General features: G+C 57.9%; 1 protein-coding gene across 5 annotated transcripts in view; it reads right to left on the bottom strand.

The window, feature by feature from the left end:
- Positions 1–19,825, bottom strand: part of CEP164 (centrosomal protein 164) — a 39,034-nt gene extending 19,209 nt beyond the window's left edge. For all 5 annotated transcript variants that reach the window (XM_055133697.1, XM_055133698.1, XM_055133699.1 and 2 more), the window contains exons 1-4: positions 19,713–19,825; positions 15,080–15,182; positions 12,077–12,188; positions 5,352–5,556 (exon numbers count right to left, since the gene is read on the bottom strand). In XM_055133697.1, coding sequence (XP_054989672.1) covers positions 5,352–5,556; positions 12,077–12,188; positions 15,080–15,161 — 399 coding nt within the window. In that variant the 5' untranslated portion in view covers positions 15,162–15,182; positions 19,713–19,825. The remainder of the gene's footprint in view (positions 1–5,351; positions 5,557–12,076; positions 12,189–15,079; positions 15,183–19,712) is intronic.
- Between the last annotated feature and the right edge of the window lie 3,605 nt (positions 19,826–23,430).

Here is a 23,430-nt window from a genome sequence, read left to right as displayed (position 1 = left end):
GCCGCGGCAAACACCCCGGGGAAGATGTCCCAGGCTCTGCCTGATTCGAGTCTCCCACCCAAAGGGCCCCACAGGCCCCGGCCGCAGCCCAGGGCCAGACCTCGGGCTGCTTCTGCTGCATGCGGGCGCCCGGTCCCCTGGACTCCACCGAGTGCCCTGGTCCTGCCGTGGCAGCCAGTGGGCACCCACTCGGCAAACACCTCATACTCAACACCTCATTCCAGCCCCACCCCCAGCCCCCAGGAACCACAGGGTTGTGAGGTCAGCACCCCCCACGGTCACAGCCGGTGGGGCCCGGCCCCTCGGACAGGCAGCCCGCGAGGGCAGAGGTGGCCAGAACAGGCTCCAGGAAACCGGGTGCACACCCCACCTCATCCTGCCTGCCCCCGCACCAGTGACAGCCAGCAAGGCTCCCCGGCCAGTGCTCTTTGGGGGAAAGATCTGCTCCTGGTAGGCAGGGGTTTCCAGGGGCCCCCAACATGCCCCGCTGCGCCCTTTCCCCTGGTCATTCACTAACTAGAGCCACCTCAACATCTGTTCTTTGGGGCTGACCGCCTTGCCGCCACTGTTTGGTTAAAAGCTGGGGGCCAGAAAGATGGCACAGTGGGTAAGGCACTTGTCCTGCACACGGTTGACCTGGGTTCGATTTCAGCATCCCACAGGGTCCCCGAAGCACTGCCAGGAGAGATGCCTGAGTGCAGAGCCAGGAGTAAACCCCGAGCATCACTGGGTGGAACCTCAAATGCATTAAAAAAAAAAAACAACGGTGGGGACGAAACCACAGCTCGACCAGCATTCACAGGCCACCACAGCGGTCAGCTGGTGGAGAAGCAGCGGCAACAGCACGGGAGGAGGACCCGGCCGTGGGGAGCCTCGCCTGGGCAGGCGTCCCCAGGATGCCCCTGAGCCCCCACTGTCCATGCTGCCAGGTGGAGCTGAGGTGTGAGTCTGCCTAAGGATGACAGGTCAGGTGACCGGGAGTGCAGGGGGCGAGGCCCTGCAGGGGAGCAGGAAGGCACACAGGGTCCATGCCTGCCTGAGACCAGCGCAGTCAGACCCGCTTGCAGGCTTGGGGCTGGAGCGATAGCACAGCGGGTAGGGCGTTTGCCTTGCACTCGGACCCGGGTTCAATCCCCGGCATCCCATATGGTCCCCCGAGCACCACCAGGAGTGATTCCTGAGTGCAGAGCCAGGAGTCACTCCTGAGCACCGCCAGGTGTGACCCAAAAAGCAAAAAAAAAAAGGAAGGAAGGAAGGAAGGAAGGAAGGAAGGAAGGAAGGAAGGAAGGAAGGAAGGAAGGAAGGAAGGAAGGAAGAGAGAAAGAGAGAAAGAAAGAAAGAAAGAAAGAAAGAAAGAAAGAAAGAAAGAAAGAAAGAAAGAAAGAAAGAAAGAAAGAAAGAAAGAAAGAAAGAAAGGAGAGAAAGAGAGAAAGAAAGAAAGGAGAGAGAGAAAGAGAGAGAAAGAAAAAGAGAGAAAGAAAGAGAGAAAGAAAGAAAGAAAGAGAGAGAGAGAGAAAGAAAGAAAGAAAGAAAGAAAGAAAGAAAGAAAGAAAGAAAGAAAGAAAGAAAAGAAAGAAAGAAGAGAAAGAGAGAAAGAAAGAAAGGAGAGAGAGAGAAAGAGAGAAAGAAAAAGAGAAAGAAAGAGAAAGAAAGAGAGAAAGAAAGAAAGAAAGAAGGAAAGAAAGAAGGAAAGAAAGAAAGAAAGAAAGAAAGAAAGAAAGAAAGAAAGAAAGAAAGAAAGAAAGAAAGAAAGAAAGAAAGAAAGAAAGAAAGAAAGAAAGAAAGAAAGAAAGAAAGAAAGAAAAGCAAGCGAGCAGGCCTCTGCCTCACTGGATCCCAGAGGGACACAGTTAGGAAGCTCAGAGGCCTTGGATGACCAAAGGACAGTCCCCTGGGTACTGCCTGTCCCGCCTCCATCTTCACGGCCCGTGGGCCACCCCGTGCTTCCCCGGTAGGAGCCTCGACCTAACTCAAGCAGCCCGGCAGGGAGGGTGGGCAGCCCAGAGTGAAATCACGCCCAAAGACCAGAACAGAGCGGCAGGCTTCACCCTCGGGTGCGGGGGCGGGCAGACGGGGGCGGCACGGCCACCGTGCAGGGGAGAGGCCTACCTGGTCGCATGGCTGCTGCCCGTCTGGCGCTAGGGCAAGCCCGTGGCCGGCACCCGGCTCTGCCAGCCCCTGCCCGGGCGTGCCGCGACTCGGCTGGACATGGGCGGGCTGCGGCAGCTCCGGCCCCCAGGGCAGCCCGGGCACATCCCCGTCCGAGGCCCGCAGTGCCTCGCGCTCGCCCTCACTCCAGGTGTGCGGCGACTGGGCCGCCAGGCAGCTGACCATGCTGGCCAGGTCCCGGCACGGCGGCTCCTGCTCGCCCTCGGGCGGCCCCAGGCCCTCCAGGTGCCGGGACAGTTTGACCATCTGCAGGATGTGCTGGTAGAACCTCTGGTCCTTGGAATAGTCCTCGCTCTCTGACTGCTCGTCGGCCGAGCTCTGCGGGGCGACAGGCCGGGCGCCAGGCGCGGCTGGAGGGGGACCCTGCCCAGGGCCCCGCCAGCGCCACTGTCCGGGGGCCACCGCTCACCTCGCCCAGACCGGAGGCCCAGCTCTCGCTGCCGCTGTTGCTATGGTCCGAGTAGGGCCCCGGCATACAAGGCCTCCTGTCTTCTCTGGGGGGCCCCGGGGACCCTGGGAGTGGCCTCCAGCTAGGAGCTGACCCCGGGGCACCCCCTAAGGAGGCGAGGAGAGCTGGTCTGGAGGCCAAGGTGGCAGGTGACATTGGGGAAGTTCGAGGGGGCAAGGCCGAGACCCCCGGGGCCCCTGGCAGAAGGGGTCCCGTGCAGCCCTCCAGGAGGTCCCCGCCGACCAGCTTGGACACCTGCCCTGCCCACAGGCCGGAGGGCTCCGTCCTCCTCCTCCCCCGGGGCCCGGCGCCCCCGCACAGGACCTGCCAGCTCAGCTCTTCCGGGGCACCGCCCGGCGGCTTCTCTCGGGTGGGCAGCGAGCAGTCGGAGGGGCAGGGCGAGCAGGAGGGCGCCTCCTCGGGCAGCGGCACCGAGACGGGGCTCTGGCCCTCATCGCCCTCGGGGCCGGTGGCGCTGAGCCGGGCCAGGCCCCAGCTGCACGATTCCCCCTTTGGCTGGAGGCCGCTCCCGGGGGCGCCAGGCAGTTTGCTGGGGACAGAGGCCGGGCTCCAGCTCTCGGCAGTGCCCTGTCCGCCCGGGAGGGGCCGGCCGGGCCCGGCACCCGGTACCCGGGGTCTCTGTGACCTGCTCCCCAGCTCCAGCTCTTCCATCTCGGGGTCCGAGAACCCCAGGAGGAGCTTCTCTGCCAACTTCTGCAGCTGCTCCCCAGCTTCCGCCCTGCCCGCGACTCTCCCCATGCCGGCAAAGCCCGGGGGGCCCCTGGCGAGGGGCTGCAGCCGGCCGGGCAGGGTGCCCGGGAGGGGCTGCGGGGTCTTCCCTTTCTGCGGGGAGCCCTCGCTGTCGGTGGCAGGGAGGGAGGCGAGTGGCAGCGGCCCCTGCTCAGGCTGTGTTTCCTAGAGGGACGGGGAAACGGGCAGAGAGAACCGAGACAGAGTGCTTCTGGTGTACACCGTCCTGCGGGGACCCACCCGCCCGGCCGAGGAGAAGCAGGGGACCCAGCTGGGAGGGCCTCATGGGGCAGCTCACGGACCCCCCCCAAGCATCACCAGGCACGGGTCCCCAAAACAGAGGTGAAACACAAATCCACACGGGGCAACCCAGCACCGAGCTCCCAGAACCTCTCGTTCAACTGGGGGACCCTAATGAGAGTTCACCAAGCCTGCTTCACGGAACCCAGGGGCGGGGGCAAGGGGAGCCCCCGCCCTCAGGTCCACCTCAGCACTGCTGGGCCTGTTGACAGGCAAAGGGGCGTGTCCCCCCACCCACCCCACCCCAGCCACCGCCTCCCTAAGTGCCTGTCACAGATGCAGCCTGGACCTCCCAGAGGCCAGAAGTCAGTGGGCTCCTCCCAAGGACACCCCACGACCCTGCACAGACACTGCACCCTGGAAACCAGCCTGTGAGAGTGTGACCCCCCAGAACACACAGCACCCCGGCCCGGTCACCCACCAGCTGTCTTGGGACAGACTCAGGCTCGAGAGCCAGCTGGTGGCCCCCCGCCCCCCATGGCTGTGCCCCTACACCCGGGTTCTGAGGCCGCAGACAGGGTTATCCCAGAGCACCCGTCTCCCCCCAGCACCCCGACTCCATTCCCACCCTCACCGCCAGCCAGCCCAGAGGCCGGGCCATGCGTGTAAGAAGCCGCCTGGGCACAGGCTCCATGCGGGGCTCAGACCTCCCACAGGGCGCTGGGAGGAAGCAGCCCGCCTGCCCACACACAGCTCCCTCAGCTCTGGCCAGAACCAGCGGGAGAAACAGGGCAGGGTGCGGGAGGGCGGGATCGGCAAGGCCTGGAATCCTGCTGAGAAGAAGCAGCTCCTCAGCAGCCCCTCAGGCCACGCGGACACCTCGGGAAGGAGGGAGGCAGGGGCTGGAGGCCACAAGGTCCGAGTGACCGGGACCTTGGGAGGCCTGCGAGACTTCCCAGCACCCCCACTTGGCTGAGCTGTGCGTCCCCACACCAGGGCAAAGGCAGGCAGGCCCCCTGCACACCCCCTCTCTACCCCAGGATGCACACACGCACGCACACACACACTCGCACACGCGCGTGCACACACACACATACACACATCAACGTGCACGTGGGCGCACACACATACACGCATGTGCACACACACGAACTCACACACACACGTACATACACAAACGTGCGCACACGCACACACATGTGCACACACACATATACACAATTTGGGGGGAGGCGGGACACGCCTCGCCACCAGCCAGGGGACAGTGGTGCTGGAGAAACAAGAGGCTCCCGCGTGTGGGGCTGGGGCGGGTGGAGGTTTACCTGGCACGCAGCCAACTGGTTCAATCCCAGCATCCCATGTGGTCCCCTAAGCACCCCCCGGAGAGGTTCCTGAGCACAGAGCCTGGAGGAACCTCTGACACCCAGCCAGGGGCCCCTGGGGCCAGTGAAGAGCCAGGCCAGGGGGACGGAGACGCCCCCAGCCTCTGCCCACCACTCGAGGGCCCCCCCGCTCTCGGCACGGCCACACCTGTCAGCAGACCTCTCCCGCCCCTCATGACCCCGCACTTCCTGGGGGCCGGGGGGCCCGCCAGCCCGTGCAAGTGACTTTTAGACACGCAGGAAAACTTGAACGAGCCAGAACACAGGAAAGGACTCTAGACCTCACGGTCACGGCGCGTGTCCCCCACCCACCCTGGGCTCAACCCCGGGCCCTGGGGGACCCCCGTGATCCAGGGGCTCACCAGGGCACTCTTGGAGGCCTCTTTGTCCTTCTTGTCCTTCTTGTCCTTTTTCTTCTTCTTGTCTTTCTTCTTGGTGGCGGCGGGTGCCGACAGCTTGCCCCGCTCCTGGACCACCAGGCCCCGGTAGTGCTCGTCACACGGGTGGTCCCACATGGACTGCCCGTTGGAGAAGTTGAAGTAGTAAATGTCACCTGTGATGTCCTGGCTGGGAGGAGCGAAGGGCAGGCATTAGTCTCTGCCCACAACCCCGACAACACACAGCGGGGAGGAGGAGGAAGGGGCGAGAAGGGAGGAGGGAGAGAGAGAAGACGGAGAAGAGCAGGGAGAGGCCTGAGGAGGGTCCACACGGCACGGAGGGCACTGCCTGGGTAAGACTGAGGAGGCGGGGCTGGAGTGACAGCACAGCGGGTAGGACGTTTGCCTTGCATGCAGCCGACTGGGTTCGATTCCCCAGAGCAGTTCCTGAGTAATTCAGGAGTAATTCCTGAGCGCAGAGCCAGGAGTAACCCCTGAGCATCACTGGGTGTAACAAAAAAAGCAAATAAATAAATAAATAAAGACCAAAGGGGCTTCTCGGGTTGCAGGTGCGGCCTGATGCCTGAAAGATCCCTCCTGGGAAGATGGAGATCACCGGGATTCCGGGGACTCGGGCGAGCCACAGAGAAGAGACTGCACTGTCCCACTCACAGAGTCAGTCACACGATGCCACAGCTTGGAAATAAACGCAAGGGTAAACACCGATGGGGGTCTGAGGGAGGAGGAGGCCTGGTGGAAGCTCTGGCTCTGCAAAAGCCTCCAACCCGGAGCGCGAGCACTGTCCAAGCTGGCACGGTGAGCAGCGGGAGATGGGGGCGAGCTTTGGTCCCTGGGCTTGGGGGCTGCAGAGCTCATCCAGAGGGCAGGGAGCTTGCCTTGCCTGCAGCCGACCCGGGTTCCACCCCCAGCACCCGGCACGGTCCCCAAAGCCCCACCAGGAGCCATCCCAAAGCACAGAGCCAGGAACAAGCCCTGAGTGCCCCCAGGAATGGCCCAAAACCCAAAGACTCTGGGCTCCTTTTTGAGGGGCGAGGGGCCATACCCCACAGTGCTCAGGAGCTACTCCTCGTTCTGTCCTCAGGGGTCACTCAGGGTGGTGCTTGGGGGGACCAGATGAAGTGCTAAGATTCAAACCAGGACTGGTTACGTGCAAGACACATAACTTACACCCCAGTACTAACTCTGTGGCCTGGATATTTTTTTTTTTGCTTTTTGGGTCATACCCGACGATGCACAGGGGTTACTCCTGGCTCTGTGCTCAGAAATTACTCCTGGCAGTGCTCGGGGGACCCTATGGGATGCCGGGGATCCAACCTGGATCAGTCGAGTGCAAGGCAAATGCAAGGTGAACGCCCTCCCCACTGTGCTATTGCTCCAGCCCCTGGCCCAGAATTTGGATGTCGGCACTGGTGAGAGTGAAACCATTCATGCCAGGGGCTATTCTCACTGACGCTCGAGACAGCTAGTGGGGAAAGGGTCTCGCTCACAAGAGCAGCAGGAAAGATACAGGATCAGTGTCAGAGCCATAGACCTGTGGGGAGGGCGCTTGCCTTGCATGCAGCAGACCCGGGTTCGATCCCTATCATACTGCCAGGGGTGATCCCTGAGAGCAGAGCCAGGAATAACCCATGAGCATGTGGCCCAAAACACACAAACCCCCGCCCCCAAAATATAAAAGATACAAGATCAGGCCAGAGAGAGAAGACAGGACAAGGGGCGGGGTGCCTGATCCTGGTTCAATCCCCAGCTTCACCAGGAGTGAGCCCTGACCACCACTGGGTGTGTCCAAAAAACAAAGACAAAAAAAGAAAGAGTGATTTCACAGCTCCTACCAGTAAACCCAGTATGCATCGTCTTTGCAGAGGAGCGAGGGTGGCTATTAGAGAGGGGCCAGTGTGCCCGGGCCTCAGAGGAGCCAGGGTCTGACTATGTGGCAGCACAAGGTCCCGTCAGAAACCACTGTCCCGGGGCTGGAGCAATAGCACAGCAGGGACGGTGTTTGCCTTGTACGCAGCCGACCCGGGTTCGATTCCCAATGTCCCATCGGGTCCCCCGAGCACCGCCAGGAGTAATTCCTGAGTGCAGAGCTAGGAGTGACCCCTGTGCATCACCGCATCACTGGGTGTGTGATCCAAAAGAAAAGAAAAAAGAAACCACTGTGCTGTGTTTGCCGATTTTCTCTGATTAAATACACACACACACACACACACACACACACACACACCAAGAGAGAAGCCAGAGAAAGTTCAAGAGCCGTGGGGCCAGAGCAGTAGTACTAAGAGTCGGGTGCTTGCCATGCACGTGGCCCACTGGGTTCAGTCCCCAGTGCCCCAGCCAGTCCCCCAGCCCAGCGGCAGGAGTCACTCCTGAGCCCTGCTGGGTGCGGAGAACCTGCCAGCGCTGCCCAGCACGGCCCTAGGTCTGACACCACATCAGCGTGAGCCCACGCACTGACCGTCCCAGCCACACAGCCAGGTGGCGCCTGGTCTCGCTGACCACTCACCGTGACCTCTCACCCTCAGGAAAATAAACAGCATCCTGCACAGCTGTCAGACCCAACAGGAGGGTCTCGGGTAAAAGAAGCGGAAAAGACGTAAAAGCCCGAGGGTCTGGTACAAGAACAGTGGCGGCCATGCCGGAGGGTCGCCTGGCCCTCTGCACCAGCTCAACCCCCTGGCCCCGGGTGGGACCTTCTTCTCAGTGGAGACCCCCACCCGTCACGACCCCCCACTTCCATGATGTTCTTTCCAACATCAGAGCGCCTCTGAAGTTCAGCTCTTTTGTTTTTCTTTTTGGGTCCGGTGATGCTCAGGGGTGACTCCTGGCTCTGCACTCAGGAGTTACTCCTGGCGGTGCTCGGGGGACCCTATGGGATGCCGGGGATTGAACCCAGGTCGGCCGCGTGCAAGGCAAATGTCCTACCCACTGGACTACCGCTCCAGCCCCTAAATTCAGCTCTTTTGCCACGTTCCCTACTCGCCTTTAATCCCGACAGAGTGCTCTTGAGCTATTTCGCCGCCAGAGTCCTGTCATGCCCTTCCACAGACAGGGATTTGTGGCCTCCAGCCCTCGTGCGCCTGAAGACCGGAAATGAGATGCCTGGGAAATATTCAGGATCCTCAGAACTTAGCCCGTCCTGGGGACATATCACTTGCGCCAGGTGAGCCCCCGAAACGCAGGCCGAGTCCAAGATGGGAAACTGGCGAGTAGCCCAGACCCGCTGCCACTCTGCTGGGGAGAAGCCCTGGGGCACCCAGGAAGGAGGAATTCAGAGAAACTGAAAGACAGTCCCCCAGTTGACAGGGAGAGTGACAAGCCCCAGAGGGAGCCCTGGGCACCGGGAGAAGGAGCACCAGCACAAACGCCGAGAGGAAGTGGATCAAAAGGAAACCGGGACCGTCCAGGATTCGGGCACTGGCCTTGCAGGCAGCTGACCCTGGTTGCATCCCTGGCCCACCCACGGGCTCCCCAGCCTGCTGGTGGGGCCTCCCACCCCTCATCAAAAAGAGAGAAAACCGGGGCTGGAGCGATAGCACAGCGGGTAGGGCGTTTGCTTTGCAGGTGGCTGACCCGGGTTCGATTCTCAGCATCCCATGTGGTCCCCTGAGCACCACCAGGAGTAATTCCTGAGTGCAGAGCCAGGAGGAACCCCTGTGCATTGCCGGGTGTGACCCAAAAAAGCAAAAACAAAAAAGAGAGAGAAAACTGAAAATGACGATGTCTGGAATGTTTGTGGGGAGCTGGAGAGAAAGAAAGGGGGATCGAGCTTGGGTTCCCTTCCTGGTACCACATGTGTCTGCTGGACTGTCCCCCTCTCCCCGCCCCCACACCCCACATCGCTGGACGCCCCCAGAGGCAATCCCGGGTAGGGCAGGGCCAGAGCAGCAAGCCAGGCCAAGGGACCTCTGAAGTGTGAAACAGAAATCAAGAGTCCCCAGGGGTGGAAAGAAGAAGGTCCAGTTTCTAGTAAGATTTCCAGGAAAGGGATATGATAAGGGTCGGGGACTTCCCAAATTCTAAGAGACACCTGCGTTCTCAGAGTGAGGAAGCACCCCCCAATCCTGACACGGTGAACAGAAATAAACCCACACCTCAGCTTCTGTGGGGTTTTTGTTTGCTTTAGGCCTCACCCGGCAGTGCTCAGGGCTTACCCTGGCTCTGCGCTTAGGGATCACCCACAACCATCCAGAGAGCAGAACCAAAGGCGCCCCCTCCTGCCCAAATGCGAAACAGCACTGCTCTGCTGGGACACGGCGGCCAGGACGCCACTGTGGAATGGGGGCCTTGAACACGCAATATTTTCACTAAGTACGTGATTTTCATTTTTTTTTTTTGCTTTTTTTGGGGTCACATCCGGCAATGCTCAGGGGTTCCTCCTGGCTCTGCATTCAGGAACTACTCCTGGCAGTGCTCAGGAGACCATATGGGATGTGGGAATTGAACCTGGGTTGGCCACGTGCAAGGCAAAAGCCCTCCCCACTGGACTGTGGCTCCGGCCGGTGATTTTCATTTCTTATCCATCACTGAGAAAACGCCTTGAAGCCAACAGACAGAACCACACCCACAAAAATTTAAAAAAAAGAAAAAAAGACAACGTGGGATGGGGGAGGTGGTTTGAAGGGCTGGAGTGCTTGGCCACGAGCCCAACACTGCCTCCAGCAAACCAGGGCCCCCAAAGCAGCCTGAGTGATGGCGCACGGGGCGGGCACGGGCGTGCCTGCTGGAAGTCCGGGTTCAGTACCAGCAACACGTGGTCCCCTGAGCACTGAAAAGGAAGGAACCCGAGGAGGCCTGAAAACACCCAGACTCTGTCTACCCCACCCCTTTAACATGGCCGGGGGTGGGGGGAGGGGGTGTTACTGAAATCAAATTCTAGAAAACCAAATTTAATAATACGGATTCATTGTAGACTGAGAGGCGTTTATCCCACGAATATAAAGTCAGTTTCACATAAAGACTATCAAATCAGTATCACTAAGCAGATTCACAAATAAAACGTTTCTGGATGGAGAGAAAAGTACAGCGGGCAGGGTGCTGGCCTTGCACGTGGGCAGGGTGCTGGCCTTGCACGTGGGCAGGGTGCTGGCCTTGCAAGTGGCCAGCCCGAGTTTGATCCCCAGCATCCCCTGTGGTCCCCCAAGCACACGAGGAGTGATCCCTGAGCACAGAGCCAGGAGTCAGCCCTTAGTACTGTCAGGTGTGGCCCAAATCACCACTCACCCCACCCCCCAAAAAAGCAATTTTATTTCAATAAAATGGAATAAACTAGAAATTCAGCCTTTCTCAATAGAACAATGACAGAAGCAGTAAAATTATGAACTAATATGGGGACAGCACAGTGGTGAGGGCTCAAGCCTGGCGTAGGCCCAGCACAGGTTCGATTCCCAACACCACCTGGTCCCCAGCATCACAAGGGGCAGCCCTGGAGGTCCCAGCATGCCGGGGTGGCCTGGGGACCCTCGGACACTGCAGGGCACAGCAGCACTGGCACCCCAGGCCCCTGCACTGCACCAAGGGTGCCGTTGGCCAGGAATCACCATGTGGGGCCCCCCAGTACACCTGGGAAGCCCCCCCCAAAAAAGTATATAGAATAAAATTAATTAAATCTGACAAAGGATGGGCAAGACATGCATCTAGGAGCTACAAAACCAATCTTAGAGGCATTTAAAAAAAAAACCTTCATTGGGGCCAGAGCAGTAACACAGCAGGGAGGGCGCTTGCCTTGCAGCAGGCAACCCAGGTTCGATCCCCCTGAGCACCGCCAGGAGTAATTCCTGCATACAGAGCTAAGAGTAACCTCTAAACATTGCTGAGCATGGCCCAAAAGACAAACAAAAAAGAGCTGAGTCTGAAATTCATCTAGAGGGGATGGAGCGATAGTACAGCAGGTAGGGTATTTGCCTTGTACCTGGCCAACTCAGCTTCCATCCCCGGCATCCCATATGGTCCCCAGAGCATGCCAGGAGTGATTCCTGAGTGCAGAATCAGGAGTAACTCCTGAGCACTGTCAGGTATGACCTGCTCTCTCTCTCACACACACACACACACACACACACACACACACACACACACACACACACACACACACATAACAACAGACAACAAAAAGAAAAGAAAGGAAAAGAAAAGAAAAGAAAAGGAAAGAAAAGAAAAACCTACATAAATATGGACAGACTGCATCTGCAGGTCAGAAGATTAAATAATACTTTAAATGTTGAGTCTCTGCAAAGTGATTGAGATCCAGTGCAATTCCAATCAAAATCCTAATAGGACATTTGTAGAAAAAAAAAAGTTGACTCTAGGGAGATAATACAGCGGGTAGGGCACCTGCCTTGCACACAGCGGACTGGGGTTCAATCCCCGACATCCCATGTGGTTCCCTGAGCCACGAGTAATTCCTGAGTGCACAGATGGGGTAACCTCTAAGCACCGCTGAGCGTGGCCCAAGAAACAAAGCCAAAAAAGTTGAATCTGACAAACAAAAAAACATCTAGAGAGGACAGAGGGACAGGACAGCAGGGAGGGCATCTGCCTTGTACGTGGCCAACCTAGGTTCCCTCCTGGCATTCCATAGGGTCCCCTGTGCCCGCCATGAGTGATTCCTGAGTGCAGAGCCAGGAGGAACCCCTGAGCATGACTGGCTGTGGCCCCCAAACAAAGAGAGAGAGAGAGAGCAGCCCGGCCCTTACCACGGCTTCCACTCCACGGGCAGCGGGGCCACGATGCCTTCCCGCGCCAGCCACATCAGCTCCGGCTCCTTGATGGGATCGATGCCAATCTCTCGGGCAAACTCCAGAATCTCTGTGGGGAGAGGGTGGGGGAGGGGGGATGCAGCACGTCAGCCGGGGGCTCGCCCCGAGACCCCCTCCCCACTCCTGCTCAGTCCGACCCCAAGGTCTGCACTGTACTGACGAAGCCTGGGGGGGGGGGTCTCCCTGCATCTCCCTGGAGGTTCCTGGTCTGTTTCGGTTTGGGGGCCACACCTGACGGAGCTCGGGATCACGCTGGGTGGGTCTCAGGAGCACTGTGGGGTGCCAGGGATGGAACCTGAGGCAGCCACGTGCGAAGCAAGCCCCCCTCCGCGCCCCCTGTCCTATCTCTAAGGCCCCTTCTTAGTCTCAGTGGGGCGGCTCAGGGTGGGCATCACAGGGTCTCGTGGGCTGGTGGCCACCAAGACCAAGCCATGAGTGCTTCTTCCCCACCCTCCAGAGAGAGGAGAGGGGCTGGGACACGGGCCAGAACCCACCGCCCCCGCAGGACAGGCCTCCAGGTACCTCCTAACCCACAGGGCTGAGAGATGCAGGGGGTACTGGGCCCAGCACGAGCCCCAGCCGGTGGGGACAGCAGCTCCTGGCCTGGGGTCCCCCGGGCCCTCGCCCCTGTGTTGCTTCCCGCACTGGCCACCTTCATCACATCCTCTGTCACAGCTTCAGTCTGTGAAAATGGGCCCAGGGCTCCCTGGCCAAACCTGAGGCAGGTGTCAGGGGAACCCCGGGGTGCCAGGGTGCATCCTGGACACAGGAGACAGGACCTGGGGTCATATTCTGTGGGATGGGACGCAAATGCCAGAACTGCCGATGGCAGAATGGGGCTGAACTGGAGAACCAGACGGGCAGGAGACACACGCCAGCCCGCACCTGAGTCACGTGCGGGGGGTGAGGAGATTCGGCCCACACCCCCTTGCTGTGCTTTGCCTTACTCCCCGAATTTCTGCACGGCACTGGTGTTATTTCTCTGCGAGCTGTTCTCTTAGACTGGCTTCCATTTGTGTGTGACGAGGAGGGGAGGATCTCCCAAGCAGTGCCCAAGAGGCCCGAGGGGACCCATCCTAGCCATGCCACCCACAGGGTGCCAGGGACAGAAATGGGACCAGCCACCTTAGCCCTTGGTTTCTTTTTGTTTAGTTTTGGGGGGACCACACCCAGCAATGCTCAGGGCCAACTCCTGGCTCTGTACTCTGGAATCCCTGCTGACAGTGCTTGCGGAACCCTGTGGGGTGCCGGGAATTGAACCCGGGTCGGCTGCGTGCAAGGAAAGCGCCTTACCCGCTGTCCTATGAATCCAGCCCCCTAAATGTCACCCCTGAACATCACCCACTGTCATCAAGTCCAAGAACGTCATCTGCCGCCAAGCGGGACAAAACCAAAAAGAAACGGAACACCCAGGCTCTCAGCCGGCCTCCGCAGGAACCCCGACCCCCAGAGTGCAAGCACCCCACAGGTAACACCTGCCTGGGACACGCATGCTCAGCTCGGTGACACCCGATCAACAAGCAGAGACTGAGGCTGGCGAAGCCCCAGGGACCCAACCAGCAGGGGACGGGCCGCCAGGCAGTGACGCACGGTCAGAGAGCCGCTGGGCGCCACGGGAGCAGAGGAGATGGGGTGCGCCTGCTTCCCCACGCTCCCTGTGGGGGCCCCCGTTAGTGCCCGACGCTTTGGGGGCCCTCTGAGAACCAAGCCTCTAGGTGGGAGACTTGGCCTGAAGTCTGGAAGAAACGGGGAGATGCGGAGTCGGGAACGACCCCACCTGGGCAGAAAGATGAGGGGATCCCCAGGAACAGGTCCCCGAGCCCCAGAGGGAGGGTGAAAGCAAGACCTAAGGACCAACAGGGCCGGAGGGTACCGCCACACTGGGTCCCTGAGGACAACACGGCCAGGGACAGACAAGGCACTTTCTCAAGGACAGCAGCCCCTGAGCACTGCCTGGTGTGACCCATAACAAAGAGCAAAACAAACAAAAACCATGGAAATAGGCTTCCATGGGCCATGGGGCACTATTTTTATGGTCTATCCTGATCTGTCACTGTCCCTATTATCCCCTTGTTCATCGATTTACTCGAATGGGCGCCAGTAACGTCTCCATTCGTCCCAGCCCTGAGATTTTAGCAGCCTCTCCTTACTCGTTTTTCCTAACGATTGGAGACTCTTTTCAGGCTCAGGGGAATGAGACCTGTTAGTGTTACTATGTTTGGCATATAGAATACACCACGGGGAGCTTGCCAGCTTCTGCCATGCAGGCAGGATGCTCTCGGTATCCCACTAGATTTTCATTAAAAAACTAATCAATGGGGGCTTGAGCGTAAGCAAACGTACACAGGGAGGGTGTTTGCTTTGCACACAGCCGACCCGGATTCGATTCCCAGCATCCCATATGGTCCCCCAAACACCACCAGGAGTAATTCCTCAGTGCAGAACCAGGAGTAACCCCTATGCATCACCGGGTGTGACCCAAAAAGAAAAAAAAAACCCTAATCAATGGGGCCAGAGAGATAGTACAGAGCTCAGGGGGCTTTTTTCGTGCTTGCAGCTGACCCTGGTCTGATTCCCGAGCACCACCAGATGTGAAGCCACACACTCACCACCACCAGCCCCCGCCCCACCACCACCAAAATTTTTTTTAAATCACTGATCTAAACCAAGACCCACAGACATCCCTGCAAGGAGGAGAGTTATCGGGGCCCTGCAGGACAGTGGTACTGGGACCCCTGAGGGTGACAGGATCCCCCGGCGTAAGGACAGGTGCTGAGGGTCCAGTCTACTGGGCACCATTCACAGAAACAGGGGAGGGGCTGGGTGAGGCCGGGGCTGGTCAGCCTGCACCCCCCCCCAACGCGTGCTGGGTGGCCCCGAGCAGCTCCGTACTTTGCTCGGGAGGACGGCCCCCGCCCTCGCGGCCGTGGCGGCTCTTACCCTGCTCACTGGGGATGTAGGTCTCATCATAGTCTTCCTCCAGAACCAGCTGGTCTCCTATGCGGATAGGTCTTCCGGCCATGATGGGTCTGGGCTCGCGCGCCTGCACCCGAGAGAGAAACCAGCCAGCGGGTCAGGAAGAACCGTCAGGGCCAGCTTGGGTGGCGTTGGGTCAACCGTGCCCTGTGAAGGCTGGGGAGGGAGAGTCCCAGACGCCAGAGACAGCGCCGGGGGCCCAGGACTCGGCCCTCCCTCCTGCTCGGTGGTGAGCAAAAACATCTGGTGGCAGGGGGCTGGAGCGATAGCACAGCGGGTAGGGCGTTTGCCTTGCACGTAGCCGACCCAGGTTCAATTCCCAGCATCCCACAGGGTCCCCTGAGCACCGCCAGGAGTGATTCCTGAGTGCATGAGCCAGGAGTAACCCCTGAGCATCACTGGGTATGACCCAAAAAAAAAAAAAAAAAACCCGTCTGGCAGCAAACTCACCCTCGGGGAGAAGGGACACCCCAGGAAGGGGGATAAAGACACGATCATGCTGACGGGGGCAGTGGGCAGACGGTCCCCTGTACACCGCCACTGACTCAGTGTTGGGGCGCTGGATGCCCAGCAGGAGCACTCAGCCAGGCCCGGGATCGGGAGCAGGCTCAGAAGGCTGGAGCTCAGCCTCACCAGCGGGGTTCCGAGGTTAAGCCCGAGAGCCCCGTGGCCGCCCCCACTACCCAGACTGTCCCGGGAGCAGCCCCCAGCACTGCCCGATGGACCCCCCAAACAAATGAAAGCCCAGGGGCTGGGCACGGAGCCTGGGGGCAAGCTGACAGCTGGACTCTGCGACCAAGGACGGTGGCAGGGAGAGCACGGCAGGGATCGTTCTTCGGGGTGCCCAGGAGAGGGAGACCTGCCCCGGGGGCATGCCCATCCCCACGTGGCAGCCAGCCTCCGGAGGCCATGAAAAGCTCGTGCTGACCCTTGGGAACAGAGAGCTGCAGGAGCCCGGGCGGGGGCTGAGGAGGAGGGGCTACAGGGGTGGAGGGGAGGCCGCCCCGAGGTCAGTGTCGGGGTCCCTCCATGCCCCCCACCCAGAGAGGCCGCGGGCCAGCCCAGATGGGGCTCCCGAGTGCCAATGCCTGATGAGCCCCACCTGTCCCCACGCCACCAACTCCCCCATCCTCAGACCCTGCCAGTCCCCGGGTGTAGGCAGGCTGGAAACACTGGTCTAGTGTTCTGGTCCCATGGCCGGTTCGTGGAGCCATGTGCAGGCCAGGGGTGGGTCCACAGGTGAGACCACAGCTCCAGAACATCCCCCTACCCCCATGCAGAAGGTAGAAAGTGTCCTGTCCCTCTCAGAATCTAACAAAACGATGATCTGGAATCCTCCTCCTCCAGGAAGTCCTCCCTGGCTAACCTCAGCCCCAAGCCAGGCTGCTGGAGTTCTCGGGCACAGCCGTCTCAGTGTTCTCAGTATCATCAGAATGCCCCACCTCTCCTGGCAAACTCTGGAGTGCTGCTCCTCCTCTTCCTCCTCCTCCTCCTCCTCCTCCCACCATGTTCCTCCCCGCAGGCCTGTGGAAAGTTCTGTGAATGGAAGGCCCGGGGCTATGGGCTGCCCTCAAATACGAGCCCCGGGGGGGCAGGGGGGGTTCTCCAGCACTGCCCGTGGGCACTCCTTCTGCTACGCCAAGGGAGCATCCACCCCAGGAGCTGGGGAGGAGACGGGCCAACAGGGCGGGAGTTTGACTTCCACGTGGCCAACCAGGTTTGACTCCTGGCATTCCACAGGGTCCCCTGAGCACTGCCAGGAGTAATTTCTGAGTGCAGAGCCAGGAGTAACCCCTGAGCATCACTGGATGTGATCCAAAAAAAAAAAAAGTTGGTGAAGTGGCAGAGGGCAGAGTATGGGGTATGGGCTGGGGACAGTCTCCATTTGGAACCCCAACTCTGCACTTTGCCAGCTGGGCCAGCTGCATCTGCCTCCTCCTCCAGAAATGGGGGTGACGCCTGTCCCAAAGAGCTGTGGGGATTCTGTAATCCAATCCACGTGAAAGACGTGAAGCAAAAGGCTGATAGAGTAAGAGTTGCACCAACGGTCCCTGTTGCAGTCAAGATTATCCCCATCTTTGAAGAGCTTCAGCCTACACAGTTCCTCCGCTTTTGCTTCACTTGCTAAAGATCAGGTGCTGGGGTAATAGAGCCACACGCCTGATTACACCTGGCCCCGACCTCAGCCTTGCTGGGACGCTCCCCTGGAAACATCTGATTGTCTAATATGTTGAGCACATTAGGGACAGGGTCAGGGGGACATAGAGACAACACAGGGGTTAAGGTGTTGGCCTTGCTTGTGGCCGACCCAGGTTCGATTCCTGGCACTGCAGAAGCGTCCCCCTCCCCTCCTTCCCAAAAAAACTTTCTGTGCCACTTGATGTGGCTCAAAACAAACCAAAAAAAGTCTCAGAGGAGACACTGGATGAAGAAGGAAGAACAATGGACCCTCCCCCGTCAGAGGAGGGAAGCTGCTCTCTGATCAAGAGTGCTGCACAGCGGAAGGACCAGCAAAAGGGAGGCAGGGCACATGAGCCACAAAGAACAGCGTGAACCCAGGCAAAGAGGCAGGCGAGAGGGGGCCCAGGAGAAGCCCAAAGGAGCACAGTGGGGGGCTGGAGCGATAGCACAGAGGGTAGGGCATTTGCCTTGCACGCGGCAGACCCGGGTTTGATTCCCAGCATCCCATATGGTCCCCTGAGCACCGCCAGGAGTAAACCTGAGTGCAAAGCCAGGAATAACCCCTGAGCATTGCCGGGTGTGACCCAAAATAAAAAGGAGCAGAGGGCAGGCTTCTCATCCAGGCCGAATCCCTAGCACTACAGGGTCCCCCAAACCCTGAGCCAGGAGTGAATCCCAAGCACCACCACGTGGAACCCCAAAACCAGAACCAAAACAAACAAAAACAGAGGGGGTGCAGAGACTCGGGATGGCCTCACCTTCCAAAGGAGCAAAGCCAGGCTCTTCCGGGCGGGACCAAATCAAAACACCTGCCGAGGTCTCAGGGCAGACCAGGCTCCCACGGCTCACCCCAGAGCCTCACCCACACATCTTGCCCCTGCCCTGCCCCCCCTCCAGACCGAGGGACAGTGGAGAGGGGTGGCCAGGGAGAGATGGGCACAGAAGGCAAGGGGCACATTCCAGGGGGCTGTCCCGAGCAGGCTCAGGCTGTGACAGATTCCGCGCAGAGGCTGGGGGCTACAGGGGTCGTTTGGGAGATGGTCGTGGCAGCTGTGTAGGGCAGAAGGGCCAGGGTGAGGCTGAGGTGGTACAGTGGGAGCTGTCCAGAAAGCATGGGGAGGAGAAATGAGGAACCCAGTTGGCAGCTGTGAGAACTGAAAGCAAAGGCCAGATTCTTGCGGAATCCGAGGCAGGATGAAGATTGTGCTCTCTGGGCCTCAGGGAGACGGCTCAGTCTGAATGATGGAGTTACAGGCTTCTTATGCTGGAGGCCTAAATTTGTTTGTTTGGGGGCCACACCTGGCAGTGCTCAGTGCTTACTCCTGGCTCTGTGCTCGGGGATCACTCCCAGTGATGCTCAGGGGACCAAATGGGGTGCCAGGGATTGAACCCCGGTTTGCTCCGTGCAAGGCAAGAGCCCTACCTGCTATGCTATTGCTCTGGCCCCAGCGCCACTGGGAAAAGCTCCCAAGGATGGCTGGGAGCTTGGCCCAGTCCCCGCTCCCCCAAAAATGAAGTAAAGGATTTGCTCTCTGCAGCAAGTGAGGGGGAGGGAGGAGAGCCAGGAGGGTTACCTGCTCCCCCCTCTCACACCCGTCCTGCCTGAACACAGACTGCCTGAAAGAAGCAGGTGCCCCTACTGTTGTATCCTGGATGCAAGAATTCCAGAGGCCCCCCCGGTGAACGGAGTCCGCTGGGACAGGAAGTGGCAGGGAGAAGGGGACGGAAGTGTGGAGCTGGGCGGGCAGTTTGGATGCGCAGGACCGCGCTCGGGAGAGAAGTGCGGCTGGCCAGCTCTGGCGAGGCACCGTGAAACAGCCGCGAGCTAAACCGGGGGTGAAATGGCCCTGGGAAGGGAGTGATGGGCAGAGGCCGAAGGGCCCAACGGCTGCGCCCCAGAGCTGGTCCTCACGGCCTCTTCGCAGGCGGCGTAGACGCGGGTTGGCAACCTCAGATCGACCGCCCGGGGGTTCTAACTGCCGGGGAGCGGAGCCGGGAGCAGGGCAGGAGTTAAAAGGGCCGAGGAACGCTGGGTTAGAGGACCGCGAGAAAGACCGCGGGAGGAAAGTGGTCTCCAAGTTCCTCCTCCCATCAAAGGCACGTTAACCACAAACCCGAAGCGCTCCCCGACGCCGAGGGGCACCGGGGCACCGTGCCCGCGCCCCGATGCACCCGGCGAGCTCGCGGAGGCCGGCCCGGCCCGACCCGGCCCGGCCAAGCGCCCGGCCAGCTCCTCGGCCAGCACCACGCCCGCCCCCGGGGCCGGGACGGGCACTCCGGGACCCACGCAGTCCGAGCCCGGCTCCTCGCCCCACTTTTGCGCCGCTTTCCCGCCCACCCGCCCGCTAGCACACGAGCGTGCCCGGCCCTCCCGCGGCCGCCGTCCACCGCCTCTCCTCCCTGGGGGGCTCCTCACCTGTGCCCCACCCGCGGAGACTCAGGGCGATGGCTCCGGGCTCTGCGCAGCTTCCCCAGCACCACCCCGGCTCCCCGCTTCCAGGGACGCCGGGGTGTTGCCCTGCAGCAGCCAGCAACCACTTCCGGAAAGGGTACCAACCTAGCAACTGAAAGTCCCGCCTTTACCAGGAGCCAATAGGCCGCCGGATGAGAGTACTAGCATTGGATTGGTTAGAAGGCCCGTCGGCTTGCAGAAGCGGGGGGCTCGTTTCCCGTTGCATGACGGGAGATGTAGTCCGAAATTGTAGAGATGCGGGTGGGGTAAATGTCAGAGAACTCTGAATTGAGAGATGAGGGATTTTGGTTTGGGGTTTTTTTTTGTTTGTTTTGTGGCCACACATGGCAATGCCTGGCTCTGCACTCAAGAATTACTCCTGGGGGCTGGAGCAATAGCACAGCGGGTAGGGCGTTTGCCTTGCACTCGGCCGCCCCGGGTTCGATTCCCAGCATCCCATATGGTCCCCTGAGCACTGCCAGGAGTAACTCCTGAGTGCAAAGCCAGGAGGTAACCCTTGTGCATTGCCAGGTGTGACCCAAAAAGCAAAAAAAAAAAAAAAAAGAATTACTCCTGGTGGTGCCCAGAGGACCGTATGGTATATCAGGGATCAAACTTGCCTTGTCGATATGCAAGGCAAACTCCTTACACAATGTACTATTGCTCCAGCCCCGAGATGAGATTTTTTTTATCCCAGCATGAAAAGACCGTTCACAATCCTTTGTAGATGTGAGCTAACTTAGAAGATTAGTTGCTCATGATTTTTAGTAGCATGATTAATATCAAGTGAATATAGATTGATCTTTATCATCCGCCCATCACACCATTAATGAGAAATGCAAATGTAAGATAATGGAGAACCTGAGAAAAACTTAAATGCACAGGGGTAACTCCTAACTCATGCACTCAGGAATTACTCCTGGCAGTGCTCAGGGGACCATATGGTATGCTGGAAATCGAACCGGGGTTGGGCGTGTGCAAGATAAATGCCCTACCCGCTATACTATCATTCCAGCCCCACATACCTATTGGTGAAAGAGTTGCTTCTAATTCCAAAAAGCATTAGCTTTGCTGGAGCCAGAGAGATAGTATAGTGGGTAGCTGACATTTCTCTGCTCTTCTTGCTTCAACTAGACACTTTATCAGGAGTTAGTTAAGGTATCCAGCTTTTCATAAACGTGGGGCTTATGTTCATAGGACAATACTATTATAAATTGTTCAGAATTGGACCAGAGAGATAGTACAGAGGATAGGGTACTTGACTTCCACGCAGCTGACCTGGGTTTGATCCCAGGTATCACCTGTTGTCCCCCTGAAGCACTGTCAGAAGTGATTTCTTAGTGCAGAACAAGGAGTAACCCCTGAGTATTGTTGGATATGACTAAATAATTTAATAAATAATTTTAATAGAGTTTGCTTAGGAAGAAAAACAGCTGAGATCAGGAGATAGCACAGTAATTAGGGTGCATGACTCAGATTTCCAGCACCACATGGTCCTCTGATTGGGACCAGATGTTGCTGGCCCCGAACGGCCCCAGTACTGCCAGTGGTGGCCTGGTATCAGAGGTCCCGAGCATCATTGCATCCCTGTGCCTTTGCACTGAACTGCCACCCAGGTTAGTCCAGAAATGCCAGTGGGGCCCCTGAACCTCCTGAACATTGCTTGAAAGACCCCAAAAACATGAGAGGAAAGACAGTGGCACAATGACTATTCCCTTCACATACTTATAGGGATTTTTTGTTTGTTTGCTTGTTTGTTTTTGCTTTTTGGGTCATAATCGGTGATGCACAGGACAACTCCTAACTCATGCACTCAGAAATTACTCCTAGTGGTGCTCAGGGGACCATATGGGATGCTGGGAATCGAACCAGGGTTGGCCACATGCAAGACAAACGCCCTACCCGCTGTACTATCACTCCAGCCCCACATACCTATCAGCAAAAGAGTTGCTTCTAATTCCAAAAAGCATTAGCTTTGCTGGGGCCAGAGAGATAGTATAGTGGGTAGGGCGTTTGTCTTGCACGCAGCTGACTTGGGTTGGATCCCCCACATCCCATATGGTCCCCTGATCCCAGCCAGGAATAATTCCTGAGTACAGAGCCAGGAGTAACCCCTGAGCACAGCTGGTCTGGCCCCAAAACAAGAAAACAAACAAAAAAATCGTTCCATATGAGTCTGTTGAATGAAAGTCTCCTTCTCCTGTTTTTTTTTTTCTTTCTGGGTCACACCCAGCAATGCACAGGGGTTACTCCTGACTCTGCGCTCAGGAATTACCCCTCGTAGTGCTCAGGAGACCATATGGGATGCTGGGAATCGAACCTGGGCCAGTCGTATGCAAGGCAAACGCCCTACCCTCTGTGCTATTGATATAGCCCCTCCTTCCCCTGTTGAGGACCATGTATTTTGTTTCCAAAATTTTGATACTGTACATAGTGACATACACTGTTTCTGTGTGAGATAGGAAACAAAACATTCTTTGTAAACTTAGAGAATTTACTTTTTTTGCATTTCAACACATGACACACCTCCGACCTGAGTTTGATCCCTGGCATCCCATAGGGTCCTCCAAGCACCATCAGGAGGGATTTCTGAGTGCAGAGCCAGGAGTCACCCCTGAGCATCGCCGGGTGTGGCCCCAGAACAAAACAAAATGAGAAAAGAACTTGGTGTTTGGAGTACCCATGTGCATCCCAGTCAATATTGGAGGGAGAGAGAGCCCCAAAAACTTTGAGAATTTCCCCAGTTGGTTTCACATCAGATCAGACGCATGATTTTCTTTGTTTGTTTCTTGGTTTTTATTCTCTCTTACTTGGGGGCTGGAGCGATACCACTGCGAGTAGGGTGTTTGCCTTGCATGCCGCTGACCCGGGTTTGATTCTTCCATCCCTCTCGGAGAGCCTGGCAAGTTACCGAGAGTATCTTGCCCGCACAGCAGAGCCTGGCAAGCTACCGGTGGAGTATTCAATATGCCAAAAACAGTAACAACAAATCTCACTATGGAGATGTTACTGGTGCCGGCTCGAGCAAATCGATGAGCAACGGGATGACAGTGACACTGACAGATTTCACATATCGCCAAATTTCTCTCTAAGAATAAAAATGGAGGGGGCCGGAGCGAGGGCGTTTGCCTTGCATGTGGCCGACCCAGATTCAATCCCTGACATCCCATATGGTCCCCCAAGCATCGCCAGGAGTAATTCCTGAGTGCAAAGCCAGGAGTAACCCCTGAGCATCGCTGGGTGTGACCCAAAAAGAAAAAAAAAGAATAAAAATGGAGAGGTCAGACAGTAGTACAGCTGGTAGGATGCTTGCCTTGCACACAGCTGATCGTGAGTCAGATTCCCAGCATCCCAGATGGTCCCCCATGCACTGCCAGGAGTAATTCCTGAGTGCAGAGTCAGGAGTAACCCCTGAGCAATGCTGGATGTGACCCTAAAAACAAAGTAAATAAAAATAGTAAAAAATGGAATAATTTATTGTCCAAGCACCACTTCACTGACACCAAATATTACTGATGTAAAAGGCATAAAATATGATGACAGTGGAATCTAAATATTTTCAGTTTCTAAAAATATTTAGAAACTGACTTGTAGAAGTTCTTTATTTAGAATTTTCTTTCTAAATTTTTGGGCTACATCCAGTAAAGCTAGGGGCCACTTTTTTTTTGGGGGGGAGCTTTTT

Source organism: Sorex araneus, chromosome 3, assembly GCF_027595985.1.
Source record: "Sorex araneus isolate mSorAra2 chromosome 3, mSorAra2.pri, whole genome shotgun sequence".
In the NCBI taxonomy this organism is placed as follows: Eukaryota; Metazoa; Chordata; class Mammalia; order Eulipotyphla; family Soricidae; genus Sorex; species Sorex araneus.
This window is presented reverse-complemented; position numbering and strand designations above follow the sequence as displayed.